This window comes from Onychomys torridus, chromosome 4 (assembly GCF_903995425.1).
Source record: "Onychomys torridus chromosome 4, mOncTor1.1, whole genome shotgun sequence".
Classification (NCBI taxonomy): Eukaryota; Metazoa; Chordata; class Mammalia; order Rodentia; family Cricetidae; genus Onychomys; species Onychomys torridus.
The window spans coordinates 85,586,309-85,610,929 of record NC_050446.1 but is presented as its reverse complement, the minus strand read 5'-3'; the positions used below and the strand labels follow the sequence as shown (position 1 = coordinate 85,610,929).

General features: G+C 37.3%; 1 protein-coding gene across 1 annotated transcript; it reads left to right on the top strand.

The window, feature by feature from the left end:
- Window positions 1-651: 651 nt before the first annotated feature.
- Window positions 652-24,042, top strand: LOC118581849 (ankyrin repeat domain-containing protein 26-like). Its single transcript, XM_036184267.1, has 13 exons — window positions 652-887; window positions 1,869-1,983; window positions 2,140-2,313; window positions 5,209-5,315; window positions 6,596-6,733; window positions 9,189-9,253; window positions 10,691-10,724; window positions 11,708-11,780; window positions 17,099-17,195; window positions 20,662-20,690; window positions 20,783-20,855; window positions 21,061-21,175; window positions 23,898-24,042. Exons 1-13 carry the CDS (start codon window positions 652-654, stop codon window positions 24,040-24,042), a joined length of 1,401 nt encoding a protein of 466 aa, XP_036040160.1.
- Window positions 24,043-24,621: the final 579 nt, after the last annotated feature.

Here is a 24,621-nt window from a genome sequence, read left to right as displayed (position 1 = left end):
ATTATATGGTGTGGGTGAAGGTCAGCAGGAAGAGGAGATAGGTATAATCTGGAATCTTGTGGGAAACATGGAGTCAAAGGGGTGCGGAGAGAAGGAAGTTAGGTAGAAAGAAAGGCCGGCACTAGGATGGACTTTCCAGGGGAACACTTGAAGAGATGAGCTTATGTAGGAGCTGGAAGAGGGGACCTGCTGCTTCAAAATCTGGCAGCTCCTGGGGAAGAAGAATGGTGTTCAAAAGGAGCAGGGAGTGAGAGACAGAAGCTAAGGAGTATTGTCTACAATGAGAGTGATGTGGATATTTAAGAGAATACAGGCTTGTTTTCCTCCAGAGAGATGACCAGAAATGGCCTGTATATTCACAAGGAACACCCTTAAACTCTAGGGATGTTAGCAGTGCAGGAGGCCCACTATTGCGCATGTGCAAAGTACACCAATGATCACCAGTGTTGCTTGGCAACCTGGAGTCGGTCAACTGTATCTGAGGACGTCAGAAGCAATTTCCCCCACCCTGCAAACTTGGTGGGGGGCATTGTGGGCGTGTATGGATTTTCCATAAGCCAATCCTGAGTTGGGGAATTAGTGGGTCTAAGGACAAGTCCTTGGGTAAATCCTAAGGGTCAGAGCCAGGCGGTCAGACCACTATCTTCAGTCATGAAGAACTTGGTTCATGGAATTAAGGAAAAGACACCTATGGGTTTCTGTGATGTCCCAAGAAAAACCTTGCTGGACTTTTTACGTGATATGAAAAGCATTTCTGTCCCAAACGAACCCAGATACAAACCTCTCAAAAAGATCCACCAAGCTGCAAGTGAAGGAGATACCAAGAAACTGCAGAGAATGATAAAACTTGGGAAACACAGCGTGCATGACAGAGACTTTAAGGAAAGGTAACAGTGCTTATGAGCTGGAGGGAGGGGCCTGCGTGGAGAATGTGGCATGGTCTCTGATATATTCAAAGACCAGCCTGGGGAGCCAGAAGGAGGGAAGGGCCTCTCTTTGTTCTGTCTTCTCTGGATCCACAGTACTGTCTCAAGACTTGCAATCATTCTAGAGGTCTCTAGTCCAGATTGTCCAATCCTGCCTACAAATTTATCCTGATAAATCACGAATTTACAAAGTAATTTATTCACAATAGATAACATGAACATCGATTATGTAGCATTTTTGTTGTACTATTCTTAAAACATTGCTGCCTTGCTCCTCTAAGCAAATTTAGAGACATTAAATACAATTTAGAATCCTTGAAATTAGCAATACATAAACACATCAGAAGAATTATTATCATGTAATTTTATGTACATGAAATCTTGTTTGCTGAGCAGAAGTGACAGTGATAATATTATATTGGGATGTGGAATGCAGCAAGCTATTCTAAACATTTTGCATAATTCCCACTGAAGCATCACAGTGGTATTCTTTGAGATAACTACTATTTTTGATCTTTGCTTTACTGATGAGAAAACTGATTCATAGAAAGTCTAAGTTTTAGCAAAGCTTAACTTATAATTAAACCTATGGTGATTTGACCCCAATGTCATGCATTTTCTCTAAACCTACTCCTGGTTGGGGGTTATTGCTCACTGGCAGATTAATTTCTAAGCATCAAAGGGGCCATGTGTTCAGTTCACAACACCACACAAAAGACGCCATTGGAAAATGATGTCTTTTTACCAGGATAGTGAGTAATACAAGCTAATAAATATTTCCATTTTTCATAAGGAATTAAGTATTTGTTCATATGGTGGAAGAAATACATATCATTCAATGTTTAAGAATTATGTGACATTTAGTATTTTATAATTACATGAGTAATTGTAAATTTTAGGATAGTGTTCTAGAATGTCATTAAAACTTTCTCATTTCCATAGGACTGCTCTGCATTTCGCTTGTGTCTATGGCCAGGAAGAAGTAGTAAGTGTTCTACTGAGACATAATTGTGACATTGATGCTTTTGACAGGAATTCCATCACACCTCTGATGAAGGTATGTATAGCCATCCAAATCTGGCATAACATTAACTCAGTTTAAATGATTATAAATCAAACTTATCCCATGAACACATTACTACTTGGTGAACTCTATGTGATGTTTATATTGAATTCATTGAACAAGCAATCTGTTTCTTGGTATAATCCCTAGGCTATACAAAACTGGTCATATGGATGCATGTGTACATTGTTGAAGCATGGCGCTAATCCAAATCATATAGACAAAAATGGCAATTCTTCTCTTCACTATGCTGTGTCTGAAGATAATCAGAAGCTGGCTGAATATTTGCTTAAATGCAATGCAGACATGGAACAAAAGAACAAGGTATAGTTCACGGCACTGTAGTCCCCAAATAATCTGAAATATGTGTGTGTTTTAATAGCAATACACATAGAATTAACTTCCTTGAATGAAAATACTTTGAAATAGCTTAATTGTTTAAGAATATGACTTCAAATAGGGAATGTGGCTTGCTTGGGAAGAAGTGTTAGAGTCTAGAACTTTCTTGCACAGAAGACTAGTATTTGTGAAACACCATGTAAAAGGGTAAATAAAAAGGAAGGCAATAGTGGGCATATTTTTGGGGGCCTTCCAAGGTATGCCATGCATACAGATTTAGTGCAAGGTTTACTGGTGTAGGGAGAGAGTAGATGAGTGAAAGGCCATGTCAGCATGGGGATTTGAGAGGAGCAGACAGACAGGAGAAAGAAAAAAGAAAGGGAGAAAAGAAGATAAACTATTTTAAACCTCAAGTGAAACAAAAGAATTTGTGGCAAGTTTTAAATCTTACTGCTGTTGATAACAAAAATTTATCAAATGATATATTTTTCTGTGTGAAGACTAAATCAAAGAATACAGAACCAGAACCTGATCAGAAATATGAAGGCTCACCTGGAACTTAGGCAACTGAAGGAATATATGAAGAATTATTACTATTTTCATTTATTTTAATCACATTCTTTACCATCACCCAACTCCTCCCTTTACAATCTCCCTTCTTAACTGTTCACCCTCATGACCCCTTTCACAAAAAAGCAAGACCACCACCAACAATAACCAAAAAACAAAAATCAAAACTAACAGAATTATTTAGGAATGAGTTTACATGTATTGCCACTATGCTTTCTGTTTGAGGAGTATTCACTCTTCATTTGCTGAAGTTACTGAGCTACAAACATGCCTGAAGTTCAATCTGAGGAGTAGGTAGTGAGTAGGTGGTGGATATGTGAAGGAAAGATCACAGAATTTACTGGCATATATCCATCCCCCTTTTTTTAAAGAAATGTGAAGTGGGATGTTCTATATGCTGTGAATGTGTTGCTCTGATTGGTTAATAAATAAAGTGCTGATTGGCCAGTAGCCAGGCAGGAAGTACAGGCAGTACAAAGAGAGAGAAGAATTATGGGAACAGGAAGGCTGAGTGGGGGGACACTGCCAGCTGCCACCATGAGAAGCAACATGTAAAGATACTGGTAAGCCACAAGCCATGCAGCAAGGTATAGATTTGTAGAAATGGGTTAATTTAAGATGTATAGTCTAGATAGCAAGAAGCATGCTACGGCCATACAGTTTATAAGTAATATAAGTCTATGTGTGTTTACTTGGGTCTGAGTGACTGCTGGCCTGAGCAGGACTGGAGAAAATCCAACTACAGATATAAACACCACTTAGTTCAAAATCTAACCTCTGTTTTCAAATCTGGGATACCTGGATTGGGAGGAGGAGGAGGAGATGGAACTGACGTTTTTCCATATTAAAATAAAATGTGATCCTAGCTGTTTGTTCCTTGTCTGTTCCCATCAAGGGAAACTAAGAAGTTTTCAGTGAATGAGTCCACTCTCTTTTCAGTGATAAGAACAAATGGTGAAGGGAATTAGACATATGGGTTAGAAATGAGACTGAAATTACAGGCAGCACCTAGTTCTGGATTGTGTGTCTCGATGACCTCAGAAGTTTGGACGTTTGTATTACAAATAGAATTTTCTATGCAGAGTTTGAATCTTTAAATCTAATTAGTCACAGACAAAAGTATTTTCAAAAATTATGTCCCTGAAATTCTGAAAGAGTTCCTGGATAAACATTGAATGTGTGGATGCTAGATCTCAAAATCCTAAGGAACTCTGGAAGAGCCAAGGTTTGACTACAATAATCTTAGTCCTACTTCCTTTTTTACTATTTTTATGTTTGGGAAGAAAACAGTAACAATGGTGATGATTATAACCCCCCCCTTGCTTTAAGACAAAAATATTTCACTACTTTTAAAAGATCATGAAAATAATGAGAAGCTAGACTTTTAAGAATTCTATGTATTATTAGTATTCAGGTCAACTGATCCCATACTAGAAATTGCAAGGTTTTCTTTTCTACATCAAAAGAGTAGCAAATCACAGCCTTGACAGTTGAACTGTTACTGTGTGACTTTTTAAACTCACAAAGCCTGGGTGTTATATCCTAGCAGTTGTAAACACTGCAAAAACAGTGCATTAAGGACAGTGCTGAAAATCAATTGAATGATTTGCTTTAACAGTAATGCTTCATTTCATTAGCATTAGGGGAAAACAGAATGCATGTGAAGTGTAAATTAACAAAAGTTTGAAAATTTCTGGGTCAATGTTGAGTTATGTTTCCTTCAGTGTAAATATCATTTTTTATAAAATGTGTTAGATGATTTCACAAGTAAAAATTGGTTCATACAAACTCATTGGAGGAAACACTCACTGGAAAGATAAAAACTCAGAAGCTATGTACTCAGTATGGTCCATAGATACCAGTAGTTTCCTTTAAGAACTGAGCACACTCATGCAGAAACTTGCTTATCAAATTGCTCTTAAAGTGGAGAGGGGATTGGGGATTTAGCTCAGTGGTAGAGTGCTTGCTTAGCAAGCACAAGGCCCAGGGTTTGATCCTCAGCTCCAAAAAAAAGGGGGGGGGGAAGAGAGCAATTACATGATTCCATATATTATATGCTAAGGCAGAAGGAAATATTTGTAGAACAAACACAGTTTTAAAGTCATCTTTGGAAGGGAGTAAGCAGGTTTCATATGTCACATGTACGCAGTTGGAGGGCATTTCTAGGAGAAGGAACGTGTGATGGCCGGCAAGGGAAAAAGCTGCTTATTCACTCTAGCAATGTTTTGTATTCATAGGACTGTTTAAGGCTCGATTAAGTTGAAGATTACAATGATTTTGGATTGCAGATTCTTTTGTTTTGTTTTGTAGGATGGCTTTACACCACTTTTACTGGCTCTCAAGGAAAACAAAATAGAGATGGCAAAATTTTTAGTAAAGAAGGGGGCAAATATACACGTATTTGATAAGATGAAAAGGTACAGTTGTTTGACTATTTTTAAATACATACTGAAATAACAATCTCACACCCAAGAAATATCGAATTTATGGGAAAAAGACTAAACTAACATATAGGGATTAAGTGATCAGGTATCAACTAGTCATCAGTCTAATGCAAAGTCTATGCAAAGCAATAATTTGAGGTGAGCAACACAAATCGTTTATAAGTTTCATATCCCCTTATTATATTGATTGATGTTTCTTATTTGGTATTTTGTTTGATTGGACAACTGATCCTATGGTAGATTAATGGGTTTCCAGTTTGGTTTTACTAATTTTTTAAGAAGTTTAAACTTTTTGATTAACTTTGATTCATAACAAAACTCAATCATTTTGTACTGTTTTCCCTTGCTCTTACATGATTATCCTATAAAATGCAATATTATTCATAAAAGGAGTTGACAATCACAGTCTATTAGATGACTCCTACCTTTCAATTCCCTTTGTGTGAGGAATAATGAGGTTAGAATATCCTATGACGACTAAGAATTATTATTGCAGAATGCTGCTCAATCCTACACCCTTTTGTCCTATAAAACTGGTATTGGTGTGTTTATGTTTACATAAAGTTGGGAAAGGAAAGCAAATTCACTTTATTAGGAGAAAGATTAATGGAGCTAAACAATAGGTGGGTAGATGCAGATTCACAGATGATTTGTTTAAAATGTCTGCTACCTAGTCGCTATGTGTCTGAACTGCTAGTGTTACATATAACCAAATATGAAAAGGAGGTTAATGCCTTATAAAGGTTTTCATGAGATCATGTATATAACATTTAGGACAGTTCATAGCACATGTTATACCCATTATTAACTGTAACTATAATGGATTTTATTATTAACAGAGTATTTTATAATGTTTTTATGGCTTAAATAATGAAAATAGCTTTCAATTATCTGATGGTTATCTGATTAGTAATTCTATGTTACAGTAAGCTAAAGAAAATGGAAACATCTTCATTTAAGTCCTTACCTATTTAAAAAGAATAACTCTTATACACTTATATTCTATCAAATTTGATGAATTCAAGAATTCTATTAAGAATATGAAATACACTGCCAGAGGCTTCCCATCCATTTTCTTATTTTATCTTTGCCCACCATATATAAAGATGAATCTTTGTAACCAATGATTTTTATGTGTATAAAAAGCACAATTCCAAACAGACAAGCAAGATATAAAAATTTATAAAATATACCCAAGTATTAACAGTTTTAATTAAGTTATCTAATAATGAAGCTATTCTGTGTTATTTCAGAAACACACTCTTATATGCCATAAGATGGGATTCAACAGATATGGTCAGTCTACTTCTGGATGAAGGCATTGACTTTTTCTTTAAAGATGTATTCGGATGGACTGCATTACGTTATGCTATTGAAGGCACAAGTAAAGGGTAGGTGATTGCATTTTAATGCTAGCAAACACTAACTGCAGTTCAAATTAATCACAAAGTCTTCCTCTTCCCTCACATAATGTATCATTCTTGACTCTAGGTTGTTTTGGAATAGCAGTGACTATCCAGTATGCAAAATGCATACCATTAAAAGTAGAAATGAAGAAGGGTTTCTTTATCTCATGATTTTATTTGGTATTGCTGAAGACTGAACGAAGTGCCTCCTTTGTCAGCAATTCTGTCAATGAGTTACATCTCTGTTTAGAACTTTCCAGAACTTAGAAATTATGGACCCTAACATTTCCCATTTCATTCAATTATAAACCCTATACTTTATATGTACATATATATGTTCAGATGTTTGATATTTTATAGCTGTTTTAGTCTTCAGTTACAGTGCTGTTGAAAATAGTTTCTTCCTTTGGTGGGATATTTTCTATATATTACTTTTAATCTTGAAAAAGATAAAGGTTTCTGGGTTCCCTAAGTCCCAGGAGGAGTGCCCTCTTTCGAAAGACAAGTGGAGCAAGAAGAGGGCATGTAGTCCTTCTTTCGTTTTTTGATTCTGATGCTGCAATGTTGCTAGTCACACTTGTCCTGGAGATCAGTAGAGACTGGCATCCATGACCAGACTGCCTTTGGTGAATCAGATCTCTAATGATTTATGGCAGTTCACACTGACATTGAAAAGTCACAATATTCTAATTGAGCTCTTAGTGCCAAAGTGACAGTGCTTTCCTTTGGCTGTCGGGCTTTTCAGCTTGTGCCACACTCATTGTTACCTATTTGACCATTCTCATTTATTCAGAACCTTCCATGGAGCCACATGTCATCTTAACCCTAGAACTTTATGGTTTATTAACTGTGAGGAGTTTGTTCATCTATTTTGGTAGAAAATATGAGTTGGGATCATTGTAAGCTGTCATGAATGTTCAAAGTTGCAGGGAATAACACAAGTCTTTATTCAATACTGCTAGAACCAGACACCTTTGTATTCTGTACATCATCCTTTCCTAGGTGCTATAAGAACCAATAACATCATTCTCTGAGTAGTTGTCAGCCTTAGTATGTATTTAAGAGACCTCATTCACATTATGTTCCATTGGAAACCATGAATAGGATAGGATTTAATCTAAGTAACTAAGTGACATTTTGTAAAGTGTTAGTTTGAAGCTTTTGGTCATTGAGAGTTTGGTAATAGCACACAATCATTTTATTTAGTGGAAAGAAATCACATTATAAAAAGCTTGTATTTTCAAGTTGTTAAACAGCACTTTTTTTTTCTAAATGATAAGACATAAAATTAGAGCAGCTATCAATGAAATTTAGAGGGCTTATGATGGTTAATTCTAATTATCATGTTACATAGCTTAAAGTCACCTGGAGAAGGAGTGTTCAGTGAGTGATCATTTAGATCAGATTGACCTGTAAGATGGTCGGTGGGGAATTGTCTTTATTGTTGATAGGTGTGGGGAGACCCCGCCTACTGCAAGTTTCATTTCCTAGTCTGTTGTGGAATATTAATTTAAGGTGTGTTACATTTGTTTATGCTGTGGAATATTTGTTTTAAGGATGCAAAATGTGTTGCATTCTTTTATGTTGCATTTGCTTAACTCTGTAAAGCTGTGTTACTTTGCTTGTCTAAAGACCCTGATAATCTAATAAAGAGCTGATCGTCCAATAGGTAGGCAGGAGAAAGGATAGTCGGGGCTGGTAGGCAGAAAGAACAAATGGCAGGAGAAATCTGGGAAAGAAAAGATAAAGGAACCAGCAAGGAAGGAGGAAGATGCTAGGGACCAGCCACCCAGCCACATAGCTCGCCATGGAATAAGAGTGAAAATAAGCTAAATAGAAGTTAGAAAGGGAAAAAAGCCAGAGGCAAAAGGAAAATGGGATAATTTAATTTACGAAAGGCTGGCTAGAAACAAGTCAAGCCAAGGCTAGGCATTTATAAGAAAGAAGAAGCAACTGTGTGTGATTTATTTGGGAGCTTGGTGGAAGGCCCGCTAAAGAGCTAAGAGCAAAAGATACAGAAAACAACCAACAATAGGATTCCTGAATTGTATAAGAATAGTGTATGTGAGGAAAATGCATTGCATTCCTTTCTTTTTGATCTTGATTGTGGCTGTGATGCAACTACCTACTTCAAGTTCTGGCTGCCTCGACCTTCCTGCAATGATTATATACCATTGTCAGTCAAAGTTAGTTACCTAATTCTCTTTTGCCAGGCTGTGTTGTCACAGTAACAGGACTGAAATTAGAAAAGGATTTCATGTTTTCTGGATAGCTATAATAGCTGACCATAAGCTGTGAAAGGAAATAATACATTGGGTTTTATTCAAGTATGGCTATGCCTTTGATATTGTCTGCAATATTCTGGAAAATTCAACATAGTATAAAGATGTTTTTCATATCAATACTGATATAGGAATTTTATATTTTTTTCACTTGGCAGTAGTCGAAAGATTCTTATGGACTATGAAGTAAAGTTACATATCAAAAATAAAGATGGCAGCCCAGGTAAGTCTTATGACAATGAGAAGTGAATATTAAAACTATGATTATCATGCAACCAATATAAATCCACACTTTTATTACATGTTTTCTAAGCATATACAATTGAAACCGTTTCCAATATTTTTAATATTTTAATTTAGGTAAAAGCACTCACATTCTGTTGCTCTAATTTTTAGTTATCTCCCATTGAAGGTTGTCTCTTTGATGTGTAGTAACCTCACTGGATACATTTATTTTTTCATCTTTGTTGAGACATTATTTCTGTTATCCTGTCATGGCTTCTGTCTTACTGTGTAGCTGATGTTGGCTTTAAACTTCTGATCTAAGCTGTCTTAACTTCTCAGTTGAGGTTAGAGGCATGCAATGCACACTCAGCAGCTTTCTTTAATTAAGTGATGAATTTTTGTGTAACTAGGGATTGAACATAGAACTTCATACCTTTTAAAGCAACCTCTATAGCCTTTGGTCCCTCATCTCCTTTCTACCTATTATTTTTAATCATAAGCATAGCATACACTGGTAAATACATTGTAAAAAGCTTTATTTTTATAGCAATTTAATGAAAAAGGTTGAAAGAAGTTACACTCTGTACTAGCATCACTGTTTAGCCTGTTTTCTTCAGTTCAGGTATCACGTCTAACAATCTCAGGAGTTTATTCATTTTAAAAGTACATATCAAATACATTTCCCTAGAAGCTTGCTGCTACCTCTGTGTTCTTTTAAGCTTAAATGTCTCTTTATTTAGCACAGTTCAGGACCGGTAAATCCTTCAGGTCTGATCTTGCAGTAGTTCTGTCTATTGCAGGAACTGTATCAGACTAGTCTGAGTCCCATTTGCACCAGATATAAGAACATGGAAATAGCTGTCATTGGAAGAATTTTGTAGCATTGTTCCTGGAAGAGGATGACTTGTATCCAGCTTGATTTGGTTTTGGTCTAGCTCCATGTTTGCCATGCTGCAAAGTTCAGTGTTAATAGGTTGAGCTTATTTTTTTTTTAATCACACAAAGAATTATGTCAAGTATTTGGTCCAAATTTCAGTTTGTGATAAGAAATATTATATTAAGGAAACTCAATGTCATACTGCACATATATTCTGCTGTTTATTTGGCACTGTCTGCTTATGATTCTGTTTAAGTCAGTCTCCTTGAACTGAGTTACTGTGAATATCATTGGACATTGCATTTTACTTTTAGGTGTCAAATTCTTGTAAGTTATAGTCTTCTTCCTTTGGGCTTAGGTAAATAGGAAACAGGAAGTAGATTTACTTTTTTAGAGCATTCATTACTCAATAGCATATAATTAGCACCCACCATAGGCTATTCTTTAGACATGGTCTGAAAGAAATGCTTCCTATTAAACCTTTAGAGTCATTATGTTTTTAATATCTTAAAATTTTTTAATTGTTCTACTTAAAATACATTTCTTTTTCTTAAATAGAATACAGGAATTCTGAAGACAATTCATTAGCCAAGTAAGATTCATATAGTTATAAAAATCCTGTTTCCAAATTTTTTAATGTGTGGATAAATAAGTATTTGTTCAGTAGTCTACTCTGTTGTAGCCCCAATATTTTATGGTTAACACTAGTTATTCCTTATAACTACTGTAATAAGTGTTCAATGTTTTTCCTATTATAACACATGATTTTCTAATTACACAACTGTCATTCACAATAGTGCTCCCATGACTTAACTATCAGTCTGCCTTGGTCTCCCATGTATTCTTGTGCTCATTAGCATAGATTGAAAGAATCCCATGTAGCGCTGGAACCTAGATACACATCTGATCAGTTTCAAGAGTCAAATTTATATGTTCAGATAAAAATAGTTTACATTTTTCTCTGTTCTACTCTCTTTGGTAAAGGCATTGCCATTGACTACATAGATAATTGGACTCATCTGTCTATCTGTCTATCTATCTATCTATCTATCTATCTATCTATCTATCTATCTATCTAATTCTCAAATTACTTTTAAGACATTTAAGATGTTTCAGCGAACTTCTTTTACTATTTTAGTGCAAAGGAAAACTAATGACTGCTTTTCCATAGTAGTTCTCATGGCAGAACAGCATGACTTCCATGTTTTGGTTGAACAACTTAGGTTCTGAAGCAGACTTTCTTCTAGGTTAGAGTAGTATGAGTTCTGTGAGGCACTGAATGGTTTGTGAATCCTTCATTAAGTTTAGGCAGTTTATGAAGTTAAGTTCACCCAAGGCCCTGCCAACATACCTGTTGTCACTATTCACATGGAGTAAAGAATCTGAATGTATTTACTCTTATAAATTGGAAGAGGCAGAGGCAAAGAGAAAACTGGAAATGGGAAGTTGTTGTTTTTAATAATATGAGATGTCAAACTCTATTCACATCAATTATGACTATGAAATATCATTTAATACGGAGACTTTTGACCTGTTATTACACTCATCCATTTTTATTGCGTATTTCCTTTGTAGGCATCACAGTGATCCTGCTTCTGGATCCACCTGGCCTAAGTCAAGTGAGGATGATGATGATTTTGATGACAAGGTAAAATTTTGCTCTTTGAACTTAATATACTTGTACAGAAATGTATTTCTATGGGGTTTATTCTTGAACTTCTGTAGTCATCTACCTATTGTGAGTCTGTTGACAACAGTAGACAGTTGGTTAGAAGAGATGTTTTCATGAGACTGTGGCAGGTGACTAATTGAATACTTCTTTAGTTTGATAAACAATAAATATCAGGTAACTATTCTGAGGTAAATAGGTAAAGGGGTGAAATATACAGTTTAAGAGAATTGTATTAAGAATAGAAATTCCATAGAAGGGGAGATTTCAAATATGGTAAATAATATTTGGATAAATGTCACTTACTGTGACTTATAAACCATACTAATATGATACTATCACAGAATCACAATGAAGAAGAGATTCCTACCAGAGGACACAGAACTATTTGTGGAAGATCAATATCTGCTTTTATGAATATCTCCAGCAAGAAGACTATCTCATGTCATTTTTAGCAAAGTCCTTCACCTTAGCATTCATGTCCTTTTGTGATAGCTGTAGGCTTTGATTTTGTTCCTCCATGTCTGTTTGTGGAGTAGACCTTGAACCCAGGCTGTAATGTACATGTAGGAAGCGTTCTACTACACAGCTGCAAGGACAACTCCAACAGTCAGAGGTGCTTCCTTTACACTCTAATTCCCAATCATCTCTTAGCGGTTTGAAACTTGTAAAAACACTAATCAAGAATTTAGCTAAATTTTTCCTTCCTGATGTGAATACTGGATACAGATTTACACACATTTGAACCTTATTTTAAAAAGATTAGTTCAAATAACATTTGATAGGGTAATGATAGCTTCATATTTTCATAAAGAATTTTTCTTCCGTCATGAAGTACCATTTTATATGACATATTTAAAAAATATTATTATGCTGTTTATAGGTTGATAGAAAATCCTACATTTTCTCTTGAATAATATTCATGGTTATAAAGACTTAATTATATAGTCACATAAACTTTCTCTTCTAGAATTGAAAACTTTTATTTGAGAATGCAAACATTCTACATTGCCAAAGTCATCCTTCAATTGCAGGAATGAAGTGGTCCTCTTTATCTGGCATGCTTCAAACTGAACTTAAAACTAACTTTTTTTTGAGATAGGGTTTCTCTGTGTAATTTTGGCTATCCTTGAACTTGCTCTGTAGACCAGACTGGCTTTGAATTTGTAGTAATCCACCTGAATCAGCCTCTGTAGTACTGGGATCAAAGGTGTGCAAAACCACCACCAGACAAATTTAAATATTTTTAATTTAATTTTTAAAATGTTTGTATATGAATATTGTATTTATATCATTTTCGCCCTGCCTTCTCTCCACTCCAGCTTCTTCTGTATATGACCCTATCTGTTCAAAATGTTTACTGATATTTTCATTATGCAAGTCCTGTTAGGCAAACATATTCTTCAAATTTCATTGGTACAGCTTTCAATTCATGTCTAGAAGACAGTATCTGCGGTAGATATACTGGCTCTCTGACACTTCAGTCTTTCTGTCTCCTATTCCGTGATGTTCCCTGAGCATTAGAAGTAGGGACTGAAGTTCCTGTTTGTTTACTCAGATTTTCTATTTCCAGCATTCCTTCTGCTAGTGTCTTCTTCATTTTTTCTATTTCCTTCTTCAGGTCTTGGACTGTCTCCCTTGCTTTTTCATGATTTTCTTTCAAGGACTTATTGTTTTCTTCTGCTTTAATTGTCCTTTCCTCTAGTTTTTTATAGCATTCTCCACAATGATGTATCCTCTGTAGACTGCTGACAATGGTCTAGAGAAAGCCTGATCTGACCTAGTCTGGTGATCAGATGACTAAACACCCTAACAGTCGTCTTGGAACTCTCATCCAATAACTGATGGATTTGGATGCAGAGATCCTCAGCCAGGCCCCAGGTGGAGCTCCAGGTGTCCAACTGTCAAAAAAGAGGAGAGACTGTAAAAGCGCGAATTGTTGAATCCAAGATTGCAAAAAGCACAGGGACAAATAGCCAAATGAATGAAAGCACATGAATTATGAACCAACGGCTGTGGAGCCCCCAGCTAGATCAGGCCCTCTGGATAAGTGAGACAATTGAATAGCTTGATCTGTTTGGGAGGCACCCAGGCTGTGGGACCAGGACCTGTCCTTAGTGCATGAGCTGGCTGTTTGGAACCTTGGGCTTACACAGGGACACATGCTCAGCCTGGAAGGAGGCAACAGAACCTGCCTGTACTGAATCCACCAGGTTTAAATGAATCCACAGGGGTGTCTTGGTCCTGGAGGACAAGGGAATGGGCAGGAGTGGGAGGACAGGGGAACCCATGGCTGATGTATAAAATTAAAACACATAATGATAATAATAAAAAAAAAGGAAAAAAAAAAGAAGTAGGGACTGAAACTGTAACTGAACCAGGTAGTGTCAAGCACCTAAAAGTGACCAATTATTTTCATTTTTACCAGTTATGACTCTCAGATAGTCTCTTACCTTGTGAAGGTTGAGAACTATACTCATTGGTGGGTATTGAAAAAGAGAAATTACAATTATTGTGGAAAATGGCATTAGTAGGTTCTTCTCTAGATTCAGTGACCTCCACTGCCAAGGACGCTGCTCAGATTTGCCATACCAGGTATAAGTTTCCTTCTACTTGGTAGGCCTTAAGTCAAGCTAACAGCTATTGGATACCACTAAGAAGAAAGTACTACTATTGCACTATTGGGGATATTTTGTTCAACAAGTCATTGCTGTGGTTCTCAGGCTCTGCACCTAGGTAAAGCTATTGATTGTTTTTCTCTTCTGGTAGCCTACAGAGTACCTTTGGGATGCTATGAAAGTAAGCCCTCATGAAAAAGCATTTCAGGCCAGTTCCTGCTGGATTTCTATGAGTCCCAAGTCTGAGGTGGGTGATGTCTCCAGTCATAGAGTCTTAGCTTCAACCTGAAGAACCTGTACTTCTTTGGGAGTCTCTTAGAATCCACTGACCAACAACTCAAAGGGACATTTTCCTTGCCTGAAGTTGAAGATTTTGTTAGACAGTCTATGGCTCTTGGGGAAGCAGCATCTTCCAAACTGGTATAACTTCATTTAAATTATTTATATATGCACACATACATCTATCCTATGTATTTTTGTGTAAACATACAATAGTATGCTCTGTGTGGATTTTCAAACATCCTTAGTGTTAGTTAGCTTCCCTTCCTCTCTATGTATTAGTGTTCTCGTTCTCCTGTAGTTAAAATCTGCTTGTCCCATTTTTCCCCTTCTAGGCATCTGTATCCTACTATCCCCCTCTCTAGAGCCCCTCCCTGGGCTTCCTCTATGTTTTCCTATCTTCTTTTTTTTCTCCTTTAGTCCATACATCTTTGTTTGCTAGTGTGCACTGCAATGAATCATTGGTTTAGTTCGAGGTCTCTGGTTTCTGCTACACTATCAATTCTGGACCCTCACTGGGACTCCTCTTGGATATCTTGTTGTTGCCCTGTGTCATGGAGATCCTGCAGCTTTGGATATGAAGGACTGGTCCCTTCACAATGCTTCAGCATGTCACATATTGGGTGGATGTTGGGATGGGCCAACTCTTAGCCCTATATCTGGACCAGGGTGTTAGTTGAGTTGGTCAGCCTGCCAGCTCTCTGCCACATTCTTACCAGCAGGGAACGCTTTCCAATACTGCCCAGGCTATCTCATCCACTGCCTTAGGCAGCAAAGGGTGGAGCCAGTTTCTCAGCTCACACCTCTGCATGGCAGATAAGGATCAAGGCCAGCTCTCTAGCTTTCATGCCCTCAGGGCCAGCTCACCCACACCCCTTCCATTAGGGCCAGCCCTACTGTGCTACCCAAGTGAGATGCAGGGCCCAGTCTCCTGAGTGCTGCATCCAGTGATGGATAAGGCCAACACTGTGCAGCCCTTGTATATGAATGTGGTTCCAAGCCACAGTTCATACCAAGGACAACCACATGGCCTTTGGTGGTAACATGGGCCACAGACATCAACACAGACCCCTACATCTGTAGGACCACAAACCCATAAATATCCCCCAGCACCAATTTCTGCTGCTGCATGGCCACAGACCCAGAAATGATCCTCCAAGCACCAGTGCAGGCCAGGATTTTACCACAGTCTCAGATGACTGCAGGAAACTCACATCAGGTTGTTCTCTATCATTGAGTCTCCAGATCTATCTCTCTTCATAGTGCTCAAGCTGCTCTGCTTCTCTCTCTTATCTCTCCACTCCATACTTGCACAATCAGTGGCTCATGCTGTGGTTGGGCCATGTGTTGGGTGGGGTCTCTGGGTGTCTTATTCTTCTCATTCTGCAGATCTGTGGCTGTCTTCAAGTGTTTCCCCAACCCAAAGCTTCCAAAGCAAATAAATCTCTGGCCAAAGTTAGACATAGCATAGTAAAACTGTAATTCAACACAGAGTCATCCAGTCTCATGGTTGAACTGCTACTACAACCAACTAGAGAGATTGGCAGCTAGGCTAATGATGAGAAGTAAACACAGCAGGACATGTCCAGTCAGTTGTGGGTCTCTGCTCTGCTGGTATACTCTTTTTCCTGGGCTAGGATGTGGCTCTGGGAATCACAGTGACTTAGATTGTGGTCAGTTTTATCAAAGGAAGAAGGCACAGGCCCACTAGCACTTGTGTTTGTTACTGGCTCTGTTGATGAACACTGTAATTCAGCTTTTCCCAGGATCAAGAACAGCCACCGCCTCATTTCCTAGCGCCTGTTCTGCCTCACTTTATAGCAGGCAAACCCATCTCTCCACCGCCTATGCTCGCTTCCTCCTCTCCTCTCCTTTCCTGTCTTCTAGGGTTAGAAGCTGTCTACTTGTAAAATCTAGAGTTATTGTTTTAAAATTGAGATATTTTATTTTATCATAAATGTGAATTTGGGTAGTCTTCCAGATAGAGAAAAAGCACATTTCTTGTGAAAGCATTGTTACATTTTGATTGCCAAGGAGAGATTGCCATGGAAGATTCTGTGGCTAAAAATACTTTTTTACTGGGATGTTTAAGAAGAAGTAATTTTAAAAAGTACTCATTTTCTCTGTGGAATGTAAGAATTAGGCATATAAGGTTAGCTTCTTTATTAAATGTGTACAAGTAATCTATGAACATGTCTCCTGTAAACTTCCATTTTTGTTTTATACAGTGATGAGAGACGGCCTTAATGCAGACAGCATGTGTAAGCTTGGGTATTGAAATAATTGTGTTTTTAGACATATTCTTTTTTTTTGTTCTATGTGTAGTTTCTTTTAAATTGGGAAATTCACATATCCTAAAGTGAATAAAATTAATTGCCTTATTTTGGGTATTAATTTTAGCCAAGTTCTTCTAAGCATGCTGCTGCTAAATGTCCTAGTCACTTAGGTGGGGCTGGAGATCAAAGAGACAAAAATGAAGCAAAAGGAGCAATGGAAGGTAAGAACTATATTCTGTAAAAGTGTTATTTGACAGAATATCTGTTTCTAACATGAGTACGGATGAATCCAGTAGTCAACAAACTTCCCTTTCAATGGATACCAGTGAAAAGTGGAGATGAAATGATGCCAGTGGTACATATTATCAATCTTTAACAACAGGGGAGACTGAGACTGTTACTAACGGAGTTTGCTTATGGTTTCCAGTTCATGGCATTCTTATATGCAGTGTCTCTGGGGAAGTAAGTAAGAAATGAGTATGAGGAATTAGTAATAATGACTTTGAAAATAATAATAAAGGGAATAAATAAAGAAAAAAAGGATGAATGTTTTATTGTACTGAGTATGAAATCAAGGATGCATGAGTTAAGAATATGAAAAAAAGTTGTCTTCATGTAAACAATACTGTCTTGAGAAATAAAGAAAACTTGTTCCAATTTTCATCACCATCTCACTGTTACAAAAGGTCATTAATATCTGACAAACTGTATCATGAAGAAGTAGATTTACTTTACTATAGATAAATATTATTTCATGAATCATTTGGTAAATTTTACTCTGATTGTTTGCTTATCCATGGTTACCTGCCAAAGTTGTAAAGAGTCAAGAGTAAGTAGGTCAGGGGAAAGATGAGAAATTTTATTATACAAGTTATTTGAAGAAATGTATAATTGAAACAGGACAGAGTAACACTAAACAGACTGATCAGGCTTTATTTATGTATTAAACACACACACACACACACACACACACACACGCACGTGTGCACGTGTGTGTGTGTGTGTGTGTGTGTGTGTGTGTGTGACAATAACAATTAAAATAGGCCATGGAATCCAGAAAGAGGAAGGCTGGAGTACATGGGATCAGCTTGAGGAATGAAAGGACAGGGGAAAAGGAGGTAATATTTTAAATATAAATAAGGATTAAAAAATAACAAAAACTGAACAGAGGGCTGGGGAGTTGAGTCTTTGGTAGGAAAAGAGTTTTCTATGAAGGAATGAAGATTTGAGTTATATCTATACTTACATAAAATGTTGGGCATGGGTAGTGTGCTCCTATAACCAGCACTTTGGGGACAGTGTCAGGAGGATAACTGAAATATTCTGACTACTTGCCTAGCTTCAAACTCAGTGCTATATCTTGTCTCATGGGATAAGGTGGATGGTGTTAGTCAAGGTCACCTCTTGTCCTCTTCTGCCTCTGTTTGAGTATACACAGGTATGCACCTGCATAGACATGTACATGTACCATGTGCACACAACAATTCACTAATACGCATAACAAAGACTGAAGTAAATCAAACAACAGAATAGAAATTATTTTCCTGCCATTAAAAATTACCCATGTGATATTTATTAAATAATAAAATATCTTAAATGGCTGTATATGTTTTTTACTTAGGAAGTCTGAAGAAAACAATTTTAATGGTTAGAGTTAGACATATGAGTGGCATGTGAGGTCTTTCAGAGTTGAGGAGTGTTACGAACTAGGGATAGTGGAGAAAAGGATGAAGATTAGGACCTGCAGAGAGAACAGAAAGTAAATGAAGGAAGTTGAGAAGCTGGATCCAGTCCACAGGTAGCAGCTGGTGCTGCACATCTGTATACCACTGACCACCAGCCAGCCTGAGAGATTGCAGGACTAGTAAGCCACATCTGGCTCCTAGTGAGAACTTTTCTTAGTTTTCTCTGGCATTATGTGGATATACATGGCTGCATGTTGAGACCATATGCAGAGGGATGAGTTTTTCTTTGGACCACTGCTGTGAATAATTCATTGGTAAATAAAACACTGATTGGTCAGTAGCCAGGCAGGAAGTATAGGCAGGTCTAAGAGAGAGGAAGGCAAGAGGGGACACTGTGAGCAGCCACCAGGATAAGGAAGATATAAAGTACCAGTAAGCCATGAGCCATGTGGCAAAGTATAGTTTAATAGAAATGGGCTGAATATAAGAGTAAGAGCTGGACAGTAGTAGACCTGAGCTAATGGCCAAACAGTTTAAACAGTATAAGCGTCTGTGTGTTTATTTTATAAGTGGGCCCTTGGACTAACAGGCCTTGGCAGGGCCTGGAGAGAAGGTCTCCAGCTACACAGGCCACCAGCTCACAAACAAACAAACAAACAAAATGACCCAGAGACTTATTATTAATTATAAAAGGTCAGCCTATAGCTTAGGCTTGTCCCACTAGCTCTTACAACTTAAATTAACCCATTTCTATCCATCCATGTGTTGCCATGCGATTCATAGCTTTTACCTCTCCTCCTTCATGTCTTGCTCCCTCTGTGACCAGCTGGACTCTGCCATTCTTCTTCACAGAGTTCTTTCTGTCCAGAAGTCCAGCTGTACCTCCTGCCTAGCTATTGGCCATTTAGCCTTTTATTAAACCAATCACAGTGACATATTTTTATACAGTGTAATCAAATATCTCATAAGACCTTACATTAATTTTGAGATAATACATTTTAGATGACATAGTGGTTTAGTAGACATTCTTTGAGAACTCACATAATATATACAAATAATATACTCTTAGAGAAAAAAAAGAGTACATTATTTTATTTTCCCTTTGTCTTTTTAGCTGGGGAACAAAACCATAGCCTTGTGCTTGTGAGGCAAACATTGTAACAGGCACAATGTTCCTAATGTATGCATCTGAAAATTCAGTTCATTTTTTAATAATCACATATCACTACAGAAAATTTATTATATACTTTGTTCAACATATAATTCATATTACATTTTTATTTTTAATTATTCTTATTTTTTGAAATTATAACAATTTAATCATTATCCTATTCCCTTTCTTCCTTTAAAACCCTCTCATGTCCACTTCATTGTTCTCTTTCCTGGTCTCTTTTTAAAAATTGTTGTGTTATATGTGTGTGTGTGTGTGTGTGTGTGTGTGTGTGTATACATGTATGCTAAAAATACAACCTTATCTGTCTGTATAACATTAGCAGTAATGGAATTATGGACCTTGGAGAAGAGGCTACAACCAGAGTCCTTAAAATGTCTAAACTAACGGGAGAAATACTATGGGAAATAGCCATGAGAGTAGCACACATGTAAATGGGAAGTAGAGTATCTTATCAATCCTTCCATTAACATTACACTGTTTTTAAAATGTCTGGTGAATTAATATCCAATAGTCCTCTGAAAACACATCACTTATTTTAATATTGAAAATCTATCATGTGTTTTGGGTAATATGAAATCAATTTATTTTCTCAGGTCAATCTATGAAAAATACATTCAAATTTAATTAAATCTGTATTTTAATTTGTGTTCAGTATATTTTCTTACATTGTTCCTCAATCAATAACAAACAAAAATCCAAATCAGCCAGAAAAAGTAAAATTTTCCAAAATTATGGTTAACAAAGGTAAAGGTAATCACTGTAGTTTAATTCCATATTTATTCTTGTTGGTGATGCTCATTTTGTATAAATGATTGTTTGTCTTTTCAGAATCTGCAAAGAAATATCCAAACTTGAAGGTAATAATTTCTACACACTTGCTTTGGGTTATAAATTATATTTTGTTATCTATGTAACAATTTTTAAATTTCTTGTTTTAAAATCTGTCCAGACACCTAATGAAATGAATTACCTCACTCCAAATAAATGCTTAGAAGTGAAAGATGAAGGAACATTAAACTCAGGTAAATCTTCAACACCAATTGTTCTGGAAAGGTCTTGACACTATTTGAAATGTTCACAGAATTCTAAATTGTAATTTCACTGAAATCAGATCTATAAATTTGGACTGAATAATTCAAATGCTGTTGTTGACAGAGGAAATACAGGAGGGCTCACCCTCTTAGGAAAAAAAAAACCATCTTTATATGTTTGTTTCCTTTTGATTAGGAAGTAAAGAGTTTATTGGAAGAGTTTTAATGCCACCAGCAGACAGAGGAGAAAAAGCACATTTGGAACTGAGGAAAATTCATGTCCCAGCAACAGAGACAGACTCTATGGTGGGGTCTGTGAAGAAAATCAGGAAGCATTTTTCACTTTTTGAAATTAGAGGAGTTCCAGCAGTTAATTTAGTAGTTAAAGCCCATACTGAACTATAGATTATGTGTTTCAGGGAGCATCCTTTCAATGCTTTCATTCTTCTGGGTCTGTTGGCTATCTACATCTATTCTGTATGTTAATCTATGTGCCAGTAAACATTATCACCAGTTGTCAGTCGTAGATTCAAGTCTGTAGCTACAAATCACAAATGATGCCATGTGATCTGACACATACTTTCCTTTATCTCACCTTACAAATTCAGTACTATGTCTTATAATTGATTCTAAATTTTCTGCTAGTGCAGGCACAGGAATCCCTGTATGCTCAGTTAGATGCACATGTTATTCTAATTGTTATTTCTTCTCTTCACTCTTAACCTTTTTAAGATTTCTTTTAATTTGGGGATAATCCCAGATTTTTACAAATGTTAATTGTGGGTCTTACCTATAAGCAAATGCACTAGCTATATTACTTTTTTAATAAAACATTTTTTTTTCTTGAACATTTAATACATGAGCACTGTGTTTGCCTCAATTCCACTCTTGCCTCTACTCCTTCTAGTTCCTTCTTTTTCTCTCTCTGGCCCCATCCAGATACTCCACCTAGAACCACCCCCCCCAATGCCTCTAGCACTCTCAAGTTGATAGCCTCTTTTCCTTTTATTTAATTAAGAAATTTTCTATTCACTTTACATACCAACCATAAATCCCACCTCTTCCCTCTTCCCAGCCCCCAGCCTTCCCTTGCAAGCCACCTCCCATCCCCACATTTTCCAAATCAAGGTCTCCCATAGGGAGTCAGTAGAGCCTGGCACACTCATCTCAGGTAGGTCCAAGCCCCTCCCCACTGCACCAAGGCTGGGCAAGGTGTCACACCCTAGGCACTGGGCTCAAAAAAGCCTGCCAATGCACCAGGGATGGATCCTGATCTCCCTGCCTGGGTGTCCCCTAAACACTTAGAGCTAAACAACTGTCTCCCATATCCAGGGGACCTAGTCTAGTCCAATGGGGGCTCCCTAGCTACTAGTCCACAGTTCATGGGTTTTTACTAGTGTGGCTGCATGTTTTCCCGTCATGATCTCAATGTCCCCTGCCCACAGAATCCCTTCTCTTTTTCACAGATTGGATTCCCAGAGCTCAGAAATAGATGTGATCTACATGAGCAAATTGGGAGTTGGGGTAGAGGTAAAGGAAGGCAAGGAATGGGGCATGAGAACCTAAGGAAATGGGAGGGTTGAGCTGGAACAGGGACAATGTGGGAAAGCAAGGGAAGAGATACCGTGTAACTTTCTTATTCTGTTTTTTGTTTGTATATGGTTTCAGGTATGCTTTGGGAGAGGTTAATTCTCCTTCCACAACCAGTCTTTAGTTGTCTGTAGTTCTTTGTCTAGAGTTAGGACTCTGTGAAATTTTCTCCCATCCACATTAACATGTCCAAAGATACTGCCACCATTCCAGTCTGGTTTATGCAAGATATTTCTAGAAGTGACTTTGACAGCAGAATCCTTGGTATTCTGGTTCTTAAAGCTGATTCTGTCTCTTCTGAGGTGTTCCATAAGTCACAGATGCAGGAGCTGTAACATAGATGTGTCCATTTGGGCTGGAAGCCCCACAACCTATTGATACCTCTGTTGTATCCAGTTGGTTTTCTATGATGGTCTCCATATTCTGTAAAGAGAAGTTTCTTTGATTGAGGGGTGGTAGCCAAATATTTAATTATACTCAGCTAATACATGAGGTGAACATAAGGGAAAGCAAATCTTTTCAAATGTTTTCAAAAGGTGATATTTGTAAAATCTACTAACTGGTTTACAAATATCATGTGACCTCTTTCTTGGAAGGCATGAAGATTGCAATGAAGACACACAGATGACAATTCTACTCATCCCAGCTTTGGGGGGCAGAGGGTGGAATTGTGGTAACTTACAGGAGCTTGGGTGAACTCTTACTCACAGTAACATAGGGAATTTACAGGGAACTAAAGCAACCACAAGAGAGATTATTTCACTTTTTGCAATGATTAATTGTCTATACATTCTCATGGAGAAGTAAGGACTCATGAGGCCCCAACTCCATATGAAAATAAGGGCCTGGTGTGTCAACAATTCTGGTACAGATAATTACATCTGCTAAGAGTTTAAGAGTGCAAAAGCCATATCTGTCCAAAGGACAGAGTGGTACATTAATGAAATCCACATATTCCTAGATGTTTCATTTTAGCTTGTCAAGTTAATATGTTTAAGCATAACATTATGCTGTTATAACAAATTTTCATGTAATAAATCCCTCTAATCAAGAATGTGAACATCCAGGATCTTACGTTATTCTTTACATATTTTATTACATATTCCAATAACATAATGAAGAACATTATAAACATATTTAGTCTAGATAGAAGGAGTCTTATTGGTCAAGATGCGCATCATTGATAGCTGTACCCATCCCTCCTTCTTTAAAAATCTAGTTTTATATTTGGAATACTTCTAGAATCATATGAACTATCTTTGGAAAAATTTCATACCCACAAATGCATACACTTGTTACACTCGGCAGCACCTTCGCTGTTAGCATGCCATTTCCATAGAAATTTCATTTAGTCTCATGGCAGTATTGTTAAAATGCAAGTAACTTAATAGACCTTCAGTTGGAAGTGGCAGCTTTAGATTTTACCCTTTACAATCTTTGCAGGAGTAACGAGAATTTAGAGAAGAACAGGATAAAGCTTCACTTGGAAATGCAGCACAGCAGATCCACAGGAAATGCACAAAGCTTGAGGCTGTTCACTGAGCACCTTCTGCTGGCAATTTTGATAGCATCCCAGGACCCAGAATAAGTCTTCTCCGGAAAGAAAACCTGACAGCATCTTCCTCAAACTCTCAAATATCAACCAGGGGCCTGGGACACTGCCTAGGAATGGTTAGCTCTCCTTTCCATTTTACAGTTCTGATGCGGTTCTTCTTTTAATCTTGGTTAACTATTAGTCTTTGTAGTTGACACCTCCTAAGATAAGACAAGAGTGAATCATAATAAAGAAGAAAAGTAGAGGGATTAGAGAGAGGGCTCTACTGGGAAAGTGTGCTACTATGCCAATGCAAGTGCATGAGTTCAGATCCCCAACAACCATGTAAAATTTTAGCATAGTGACTCTCACTGTAGTGATGGAGAGTGGGTGGAGACAGGGGGATCCTGTGGTTCTCAGTCAGGCTAGTCTTGAATAAACTGTGATCTCTAGGATCTGTGTGAAACCTTGCATTAAAAAAAAAAGTAGAAAAGAGAGAGAAAGATAGTGGAAGTAAGCTTTCCCCTACAGAAGTACATGCACTGATGAGTGCCACCCCATACATTATTAGTACACACACACACACACACACACACACACACACACACACACACACACACGTGCACACACACA

What these genes read in the sequence shown, in the direction of transcription:
- LOC118581849 (XM_036184267.1), top strand. Translation starts at nt 652, where the DNA reads ATGAAGAACTTGGTTCATGGAATTAAGGAAAAGACACCTATGGGTTTC. An exon ending in AGAAATATCCAAACTTGAAG is followed by an intron (nt 20,691 to 20,782) that starts GTAATAATTTCT and finishes AAATCTGTCCAG; the next exon opens with ACACCTAATGAAATGAATTA. An exon ending in TGAAGGAACATTAAACTCAG is followed by an intron (nt 20,856 to 21,060) that starts GTAAATCTTCAA and finishes CCTTTTGATTAG; the next exon opens with GAAGTAAAGAGTTTATTGGA.